This window comes from Oncorhynchus clarkii, chromosome 20, assembly GCF_045791955.1.
Source record: "Oncorhynchus clarkii lewisi isolate Uvic-CL-2024 chromosome 20, UVic_Ocla_1.0, whole genome shotgun sequence".
In the NCBI taxonomy this organism is placed as follows: domain Eukaryota; kingdom Metazoa; phylum Chordata; class Actinopteri; order Salmoniformes; family Salmonidae; genus Oncorhynchus; species Oncorhynchus clarkii.
Window position 1 is genome coordinate 33,914,555 of NC_092166.1, and position 10,776 is coordinate 33,925,330.

Consider the following 10,776-nt stretch of genomic DNA (forward strand, 5'->3'; position numbering starts at 1 on the left):
TTTGTTGTCCTCTGTCATCCAATGTGATAGCCAACATGTGGGGAGGGTTCTGGTGCAAAATGGCTGCCATGCATCACCCTGGTGCGCGCTAGATATTAGCAATGGATGAGCAGCACTTTACAATACTATAAGTGAAAAAAATGACATAAAAGCAACGCATACCAATGATTAAGTGGGGTAAGTTAAGAAAAGCAGGTATTGATGTTAAAAGTGACGTTTTCTGCTGACCTCTAGCTGTGGATATTAGTCACTTTGTTCCACAACTAATGACCTATATGGCCCATAAGTTCCATGATCGTCACATCAGGCCATGCTAGAAAGGACAGATGGATAGACACAAATGTTACACAAATGCTATTAACCCCAAACCTGAACTATAACCTTACCCTGAATTTGACCTCTTACCCTATTTGATAAAGAACAAGCTCTACCTAGTACCTACTCATCAAATCTGACCATATTGACACTATTATCCAGTTTATGTAATGTTCGTCGTCTTCCTCTGATGAGGAGTAAGAGAGATCGGACCAATTTGCAGCGTGGTACGTGTCCATATTTCTTAAAATGAACACGGGAATAACAAAAATAACAAAGAGAAACAAGCGAAAACAGTTCTGGCTGGTGCAGACACACAACAGAAAACAATCACCCACGAAACACAATAGAAAACAGACTACCTAAATATGGTTCTCAATCAGGGACAGCTGCCTCTGATTGAGAACCATACCAGGCCAAACACAGAAATAGCAAATCATAGAAAAACGAACATAGACAACCCACCCAACTCACGCCCTGACCATACTAAAACAAAGACATAACGTGACAGAACGTGACAGTTTAGCATGGCCATCTAGTGACCTCTGTCTTTCAATCGTGGAGTCAGAACCAGACGGTGCTTTCTAGAATTAGACTCATTCTAGAATTATCAATTTCAATGGCTCCAGGAGAGAGGGAAAGCTGTGGAGTTGTTTCAACTGTATCGGTGTACACAGTAAAACATGGCTGGAGTTCCGGTGGAGCAACCGGTTAGCGCGTGGTGTACACTAACAGTGGCGGTTGATGTTAAATAGGTTACTACATGTGGGAAGAGAGAAAGTTAACGCTGTCTCTCTGTTAACCGAAGGGGTTTTGGGGGCTGCTGTGGAGTAGGTATGAGTGTTTGAGGTGTAGCGAATGCTCTAGTGTGCCACAGCGGATTTTCCCCTTCCGTCTGTACAGCCACTTACAACACCTCCATTTCTGTTTCCACCTCTGTAAAGTCACATCGTTCTGTGCACTATGAATACTATTTAGTGTGTATGGTTGTGTGTAAGTCACACAATGTACAGTATGTTGCTAACTTAGCAATATGAGTTTCTTTGGATAAAAGCATTGGTTAATATCACCGTATTATTGTATAATTCCTCATGTGTGTACAGTACCCTCCTTGGGTGTCTTGAAAGACAGTTAAAGCAAACTGTACCTTCATTTTGACTGATTATTCATGAAAAACATTTACATAAAAGCACTCACTTCTGGAGGGAGATTAGAAAACAATAATTTGTTGCTACTACATTGTTGGTAGCGATGATTAGGACTGCCTTTAATGCATTTCTTAAGTGATGTCTTTATTTTACAATTAGCCCATAAGAGTTTGTTTGAGACTGGGAATGTCTTGTTCTCTAAAGGAATGAGAGGCAGTCTTGATTCGGAGTCAGAGTCATTGGTTTCTACTGTACCTGTATCTGTAGTTTTGCTTTGTTGTCATCATCAGTGACATCATTATCCTGTCTCGTTACCAGTGCAGTGAAAAGGTTCCAGTATTCTGTGTTTGTGTAGTGTATGTACTGTATGTATGTATGTGTGTATGTGTGTGTGTGTGTGTGTGTGTGTGTGTGTGTGTAGTCTACGTGGTTCAGTAAGAAGTGATGGAGAGGCTCTCTGTGGTCTGTCAGTCAGAAGGGGAAGAGTTAGGACTCCTACTGTTGTTCCTTTCTTTGCCAGTGTCAGAAGTAGAGGGTCCCACTAGCTGTGGTTAACACATGTTATCCACCATTAGGTAGGCTACATGTGTTAGCCTGACACAACCCACAGTGGAGGAAACCCTTCTACATTAAAACTATGCTCCTATCTTTTCCATGGAGACCAGAGAAAGGTTAGCAGGAGACGGAGGCAGCGATAATGAAAAGCAACTCAGTGGTTTAAAGGAAGAAGACAGTGTGAGAACCGGAGCAAACGTTTTCTGTGTGGCACTTTATTATCAGCTAGGCTGTATCACTGTCTACGGTAGAGCTCTGTGACTGAAACAACAGCTGTACACATTCTCTCGCGGGCCCTGTCATCGATTACTGGATTTACTTTGACCAGTTAGGCTGAGGTAATCTTTAATGAAAAATGCTTCTGAAAGAAAAGGTTTTAATCTGTCAGTCTGTCTTCATCACATCCTGTATGTCACAATTTTTTTTTATTATGTATTTGTATTTGTTTTGTTTTTCTGAGAACAAACTATCAGATATGTAACCTGTGGTTGAAACCAGGCCTGTATAAAGACATGCATATACGCACTATACACACACTATTCTACACACTCGATTCTAGAGTACAGGAAGTGGTGTTTTTGGTTATACGATGCTACGATTCAGTTCCAGTGAAAAGGTAGACACGCCACAATTATTTAGAAGATCATGGCCTCATGGACTCAGATTAACACACTATTACTTTATTCATTTACCTTTAGCTACCCAGTGGTGTAAAGTACTTAAGTAAAAATACTTCAAAGTACTGATTAAGTAGTTTTGGGGGGTATCTGTACATGACTTTACTACTTATATTTTTAACAACTTTTACCCCACTACATTCATAAAGAAAATAATGTACTTTCTACTCCATACATTTTCCCTGACACCCAAAAGTACATTTTGAATGCTTAGCAGGACAGGACAATTGTCAAATTCACGCACTTATCAAGAGAACACGTGGTCATCCCTGCTGCCTCTGGCCTGGCGGATTCACTAAATACAAATGCATATTTTGTACATAATTTCTGAGTGTTGGTGTGACCCTGTCTAACCATACATTTTTAAAACAAGAACAATTTAATTGACTTTTACTCAAGTCGTTTTTTACTGGCTTCTCACTTCTACTTGAGTAACTTTCTATTAAGGTATAAAATAAAACAAAATGTTATTGGTCACATACAATTTTGGGGGGGGCAGATTTTATTGCTGGTGTAGCGAAATGCTTGTGTTTCTAGCTTCAACAGTGCAGTAATATCTAACAATTCACAACAATACACACAAATCTAAAAGTAATAATGTAATTAAGAAATATATAAATATTGATTGATCTTCAAGATGTTCAAACGTTCATAGATGACCAGCAGGGTTAAATAATAATCACAGTGGTTGTAGAGGGTGCAACAGGTCAGCACATCAGGAGTAAATGTCAGTTGGCTTTTCATAGCCGAGCATTCAGAGGTCAAGACAGCAGGTGTGGTAGAGAGAGAAAGAGAGAGTCAAAAACAGCAGGTCCTGGACAAGGTAGCACATCTGGTGAACAGGTCAGGGTTCCCTAGCCGCAGGCAGAACAGTTGAAACTGGATCAGCAGCACAACCAGGTGGACTGGGGACAGCCAGGAGTCATCAGGCCAGGTAGTCCTAGGGCTCAGGTCCTCTGGTAGGGGAGGGAGGGAGACAGGGAGAACGAGAGAAGTAGAGGGAGCATACTTAAATTCACACAGGACACCAGACATAACAGACTGACCCTAGCACCCCGGCACATAGACTATTGCAGCATAGATACTGGATACTGAGACAGGGGTGGATCGGGGGACACTGTGGCCCCGTTCGACGAAACCCCCGGACAAGGCCAACCAGGCAGGATATAACCCCACCCACTTCTCTAAAGCACAGCTCACACACCACTATCGGGACATCAACACACCATCAACTTACTACCCTGAGACAACACTGAGTATTGCCCACGAAGATCTCCTCCACCACACGAACAAGAGGGGGCGCAAAACCAGACAGAAAGATCACGTCTATGACTCAAACCACGCACACCTCCTAGGGACGGCATGGAAGAGCACTAGTAAGCCAGTGATTCAGCCCCCGTAATAGGGTCAGAGGCAGAGAATCCCAGTGTAGAGACAGGAGCCGGCCAGGCAGAGACAGCAAGGGCAGTTCATCGCTCCAGTGCCTTGCCGTTCACCTTCGCACCCCTAAGCACCTGTACTGACTTCACCTTCTGGATGATAGCGGGGTGAACCTAGTTGTGGCTCGGGTGGTTGAAGTCTTTGAGGATCTTTTTGGCCTTCCTGTGACATTGGGTGCTGTAGGTGTCCTGGAGGGCAGGCAGTGTGCCCCCGGTGATGCATTGGGCAGACCGCACCACCCTTGGTTGTGGGCGGTGCAGTTGCCGTACCAGGCGGTGATACAGCCCGACTGGATGCTCTCAATTGTGCATATGAAAATGTTTATGAGTGTCTTAGGGGCCAAACCACATTTCTTCAGCCTCCTGAGGTTGAAGAGGGACTGTTGCGCCATCTTCACTATACTGTCTGTGTGGGTGGACCATTTCAGATTGATGGTGGGTGGACCGGCAGTGATGTGTACGCCAAGGAACTTGAAGCTTTCCACCTTCTCTGCTGCGGGTCCTGTCGATGTGGATAGGGGCATGCTCCCTCTGCTGTTTCCTGAAGTCCACGATCAGCTCCTTTGTTTTGTTGACGTTGATGGAGAGGTTATTTTCCTGGCACCACTCCGCCAGGGCCCTCACCTCCTCCCTGTAGGCTGTGTAATGCTCCGGGTGTCGTGGGTGTGGAGTCAAACGCAGGAGACAGAGAGTGCAATGCTGTGCGTCTTTAATAGCACCAACGCACCACAGGGTGCTCACAATAGTTACGTTCCCAAACACAGGGAATCAAAATGTACAACGGAAAAAATCACGACCAGGCACTAACACGTACCTCTACAACAGAGCCGAAGGTTACACTGAAATAATCCCGCACAACAACCAGGCGGGCCGGCTGTCTAACAAAGACAAACTAATTATACATAAACAGGTGCTACCAATAAACATACAAGGAGGGGGAGGAAAGACAATCAGTGGCAGCTAATAGGCCGGTGACGACGACCGCCGAGCGCCACCCGCCCGGGAACGGGAACCACCCTCGGTCGGACTCGTGACAGGCTGTCTCATCGTTGTTTGTAATCAAGCCTACTACTGTTGTGTCGTCTGCAAACTTGATGATTGAGTTGGAGGCGTGCTTGGCCACGCAGTCATGGGTGAACAGGGAGTACAGGAGGGGGCTGAGCACGTACCCTTGTGGATCAGCGAAGAGGGGGTGTTGTTTCCTACCTTCACCACCTGGGGGTGGCCCGCCAGGAAGTCCAGGACCCAGTTGCACAGGGCGTGGTTCAGACCCAGGGCCCTGAGCTTAATGATGAGCTTGGAGCGGTATATTGTGGTGTTTTTAGGCTGATCTATAGTCAATAAACATCATTCTTAGTTAGGTATTTCTCTTGTCCAGATGGGATAGGGCAGTGTGCAGTGCGATAGCGATTTCATCGTCTGTGGATTTATTGGGGCAGTAAGAAAATTGAAGTGGGTCTAGTGTTTTCAGGTAAGGTAGAGGTGATCTGATCCTTAACCAGCCTCTCAAAGCACTTTATGATGACAGAAGTGAATGTTACGGGGTGATAGTCATTTAGTTCAGTTACCTTTGCTTTCTTGGTGACAGGAACAATGGTGGACATCTTGAAGCATGTCGGAACAGCAGACTGGGATAGGGAGAGATTGAATATGTCCATAAACACTCCAGCCAGCTGGTCTGCGCATGCTCTGAGGATGCGGCTAGGGATGCTGTCTGGGCCGGCAGCCTTGCGAGGGTTAACACGCTTAAATGTCTTACTCACGTCGGCCACGGAGAACAAGAGCCCACAGTCCTTGGGAGCGGCCCGCGTCCGTGGCACTGCGTTATCCTCAAAGCGGGCGAAGAAGGTGTTTAGCTTGTCCGGGAGCAAGACGTCAGTGTCTGCTACATGGCTGGTTTTCCCTTTGTAATCCGGGATTGTCTGTAGACCCTGCCACATAGTCTTGTGTCTAAGCCGTTGAATTGTGACTCCACTTTGTCTCTGTACTTACGTTTTGCCTGTTTGATTGCCTTATGGAGGGCATAACTACATTGTTTGTATTCAACCATATTCCCAGTCACCTTGCCATGGTTAAATACAGTGGTTCGGCGCTTTCAGTTTTCCGCGAATGCTGCCATATCTATCCACGGTTTCTGGTTTGGGTAGGTTTTAATAGTCACAGTGGAAACAACATCTCCTATAACAACATCTCCAACATCTCCTCTAACATCTCCTACAACATCTCCTATATGCTTCTTGATGAACTCAGTCACAGTGTCAATGTATCTGTCAATGTTATTCTCAGAGGCTACCCACAACATATCTCAGTCTGCATGGACTCTGATTGGTCAGCATTGAAAAGACCTTAGCACGGGTACTTCCTGTTCGAGTTTATGACTATAGGAAACAAGGAGCAAAATGTAGTCGTGATCTGATTTGCCGAAGGGAGGGCGGGGTATCTATACTTTTACTCAAGTATGACAATTGGGTAGTTTTTCCACCACTGTAGCTGTCTTACCTGGTATGAGTTTTGAGAAGTCCACTCCAAACCGCAAGAGAATGCTTGCTAAAATATGGGCCAGGTTCTATAGAAACTCTTAATTAAGCACTTACTGCACAGTACAGAAATAAGCACATATCAACATCAGAAGAAAACCTTTTTTCAGGAACACATAGCAATTAAAGGGCTGTAATCAGTCACCTTTCGGCAAAATGTTGCCATTTTCAATCCAAATAAGCAACCTACGTGATTCGTATAGATCTGATGAGAAAAGTTTAAAAGTTTGGCCGATGTGAGGGGGGGGGTCTTTGGATGACTACTGGCTATATGCGAACGAGTGATGCGCGTTTGGAGCAATACTGGCTGTATCCCAGGCTCAGCCAATCGTTCACATAACCACAGCATGTAGCACGCGACTGAAGAGAGAAAAGACAACCAATTTGCTAGTTACAGCATCAGTGCTCGCCCTGGAAAGAGAGCGGAAAGGCAGTTTGCCAGTTAACTGACAGCAGCGCGTCCCCTGAACGATATCGAAGAGGTAAGTGACCACGAAGATGGGGGTGAGAAGGTGATGAAGCGTACTTCATGAGCTCTAACCGAAAAACAACTGGCATTTGGAAAGTTTGAGGTGAGGGAGAAAGTGTGTTGGAACAGGTATTGTTAGCATTGTTAAGTATCTTGCTAGTCAGATCGAATTATCCGTTAGCTAGCCAGAGAAATGTTGAGCAACGTTAGCCAATTTAACTGATCAAATAATTGAGTTCATGATGTGAAAATTAGCTGGCAAATAAAGTCAGACAATTTTACAACATCAGATGAGCTAATGTTAGTTACCTAACCAATTCGCTATAGTATTTACTGGTAACACTATACGACTCCTTGCCGTTCCTCAAGTTATAATGCAGCGTTAGTTGCTTACTGGACCCTGGCAATCTGTGTGAAATGTTAACTAGCCAACGAACTAACTACTATATGTGAACTAATGTTTTGCCTCTACAGTATATGGTTAATTTTCAGAATGATAGAATTAGGTGAAAATGAGGCGTTGCTTGTTAAACAGTTAAGTGTAGCTTAACTGGCTTAAGCTGGATCCTACTATAGAGGTGCAAGGAACACCACACTCACTTCTTTCTCACTTTTTCAATACAGTGGATAAAAAGGGGTATGCCAGGTGTACTCTCTGTCTGAAGGAGATCAATTATGCCAACAAAAGGGTATCATGCTCTGCTGGCACATTGTAGAACAGATATCCCCAGGCAGAACGTGTACAATGTAATAATGTGCAGTGTAGCCCAATGATATTGCTTTTGTTGTGTTAAACTTGACAGTAACACTTGGTGTGAGCGAGGGGGGATTATTAAACGTTTTACTCAGTGAATGTTATTTTTGCACACATGTAGCCTTGTGCACTTGATCTATGTCTACTCTGATTCAGAGGGGTTGGGTTAAATGCGGAAGACACAATGATCAGGTATCCCCCTTTCCCTTTCCCTACTATAGTGGCCACAATAATAGAGCAAAAATTGAATGCCTGTTTGTTTCATTCTATTTCTACTTAAGATAGCTCCCGAGTGGCACAGTGGTCTGGGGCACTGCATCTCAGTGCTAGAGGCATCACTACAGACACCCTGGTTCAAATCCAGGCTGTATCACAACCGGCTGTGATTGGGAGTCCCATAGGGTGGCACACAATTGACCCAGCATCGTCCGGGTTTGGCCGGCGTAGGCCGTCATTGTAAATAAGAATTTGTTCTTAACTCACTTGCCTAGTTTAAAAAAATGTAAAAAATCCCAAGTGCTATGTGTGGTCACAAGCGTTCTATTGTGAAGGCTTTCATGGCTAACTACAATGTTAGTGTATAGTTTTTTTCTCAAGACTCGAGTGTCATTTGCTGTAAAGTCTAGGCAACAAATAACATTGGATTGCTTTCCTTACATTTTGCTGTGAGTTAGGTTCACATGAACCACTTTTTATTTTACACAAAGAGACTGATCATGTACAGTAGATCATGTTATTTGTTGTTTAATTAGTTTAAACCCCCATTTCCCCCTTTTTGGGCCCTCACCAGTTTACATCCCCGTGTAATGAAAGGAGATGATTTAATGTTATTAATATGGGACAACTGTCATGTGATAGTGGCTTATTGTGTTAAGACTTAAAATACATCATGACCACCAGGTGACAAAAGTTATCATGATTATATCGTTTTATTGACTTAACATAAACACGCAATATTGAGAGAAAAAATGTACAAATATAAAGAACATTAAGAGGTAGCAGGGTAGGTAATAGATACAAATGTAACTTTAACACAGACAAGCATGTTATTTACATGTACTTTCTACTAATTTATCATGGCCGCTGTTGAAGTGAGCAGGGATGTGGGGGTTAAATGGTATTCAGATCAACCACTTGACTGTTACATGAACTTTCATTGTATTCCTTCATTCATTGTATACACTTCTACCCATATTTCTACCCTCGGCATCTGTTGCCAGGGTCGTAACCAGGTCTGGATGCAGTAAATAAGCTTCAACTTTTAAAACATTTCTATACAAAAAAAATGTTTTTTAAATGTATTTAGAGAACTGCAAAAACAAGCCAAATTGACCCCAGCCATGATCACCTTGGCTGCAGTAGGTTCATTCACCTCAGTCGATCTACAAACACAAAGCCTATTAGCTACACAATTGTAATGTTACATCCCTGAAAGGGGGGAAATATGAGAAAGGATTCACACTGACACATAGCATCAGCGAGGAAAGGAAAACATATGACATGATTTGAATTGTGTTGTTTGCATTTTGATTGCATGTTAATGTAAGTCTAGGCCTATATGGAAGAAAGGCCATGTGGAGATGTACATTCTAGTCATTTATCAGAAAGTCTGAGAAATATATAGAAAAACTAGGCTACATTCCACAAAGGTAGGCGAGGCAACGTACTGTACCACCATCATCCCAAGAGGCCTGAACCTTTCTCAAACATGCGCTAGTGGCAGCCAGTGCAAGAATAAAAATTTGATTTAAAAGTTCTGTGCTACGATTTTTTTATTCAAAATTTTACTAAAACAGCGTTGGTCCCATATATCAGTGACACAGAGAGTAAAAAAAAACGACTTTGTGTCCATTCCTCATTGAAATGTTTATTTCTTTACAACATGCCAACATAGGCAGATGTCCTTGCCATTGTACTGCTTCTACATTGGTTGATTTTCTTGCTCTCCTCCTAGAGGCAGAAATCCACGATTTAGACTTAACATCAATTGTGCTCAGTTACTCAGTTGGTTTGTTACACCAGTTCTCTTGCGCCCTCTTCCCTCTCTCTTTCCTCCCCTCTTCCCTCCTTTCCCCTTTCCCTTTTTGGCTCCCTTCTTTTGTCCCTTTCCCTGCTTACGTGCCACTGCCGGTGCCACTGCCGGTGCCACTGCCGGTGCCATGGTCACTGTCTTGCCCTCCTTTCCCTCCTCCTCCTCTCTCTTGATTGCCTTGGTTTCGTCCACCTTTCCCATGGCCTTCCTTACCCAATCACGTCCTGGGTCACCACAGATCGTCTTCCTTTCTATGGTGTGTAACCTGGAAGTAGATGAATCAAGAGGTCAATTGTCTCCTCTGGTGAGGTTATTTATTTATATATAAAATAAAAAAAATCTGATCACGACATTGGTAGTGAAGTAAAACCAGGAGTTATGTATGACAGTGTAGGATACTCTCAATAGGACAAATTCTTATCTTTACGGTGTAGCGTGACTGTGTAGGAAACATGAATATAGGGTACTCACACTATGACTTTGATGGGACACAGTGCTGTAGTCTGTACGGTGTAGTCCACTACTTTCTTAGGGGAGATTCTTTTCTGAGTCAGCTTAAGACAGCAAGTGTTGACTGGTCCAAAGCCTATACAGGGTAAAACATGGCAATACATCACTGGTTTACACACAGCTACACATTACATGCATCCACCGTCGACACGCACACTTTCCGCCGTGAAATAAGAGGTAAGAACTCACTTGCATCGACCCCGGTCATCCATGTGGCTACACAGAGCAGAGAAGAGAACGCCAGACTCAACCTCATTTTTAGGTGTTGAAGTTTTCAGATTTGAAAGTCTTTAGGTATAGAAGTCTTCATGTGCTGCCCAGCCGTTCTGACTGATCGGCT

General features: G+C 43.7%; 1 protein-coding gene across 1 annotated transcript; it reads right to left on the reverse strand.

Annotated features, from left to right (window-relative positions):
* Positions 1–8,813: 8,813 nt before the first annotated feature.
* LOC139377401 (C-C motif chemokine 2-like) lies at positions 8,814–10,753 on the reverse strand. The gene is made up of 3 exons (XM_071120430.1): positions 10,626–10,753; positions 10,398–10,512; positions 8,814–10,191 (listed from the first exon to the last, which is right to left on the reverse strand). The coding sequence occupies exons 1-3, from the start codon at positions 10,690–10,692 to the stop codon at positions 9,888–9,890; spliced, it is 486 nt and encodes a 161-aa protein (XP_070976531.1). The 5' UTR covers positions 10,693–10,753; the 3' UTR covers positions 8,814–9,887.
* Positions 10,754–10,776: the final 23 nt, after the last annotated feature.

Coding starts and splice junctions, on each gene's coding strand:
- LOC139377401 (XM_071120430.1), bottom strand. CDS start 10,692: ATGAGGTTGAGTCTGGCGTTCTCTTCTCTGCTCTGTGTAGCCACATGG. Junction 10,513..10,625: donor GATGACCGGGGTCGATGCAA/GTGAGTTCTTAC, acceptor TACCCTGTATAG/GCTTTGGACCAGTCAACACT. Junction 10,192..10,397: donor TGTCCCATCAAAGTCATAGT/GTGAGTACCCTA, acceptor ATCTACTTCCAG/GTTACACACCATAGAAAGGA.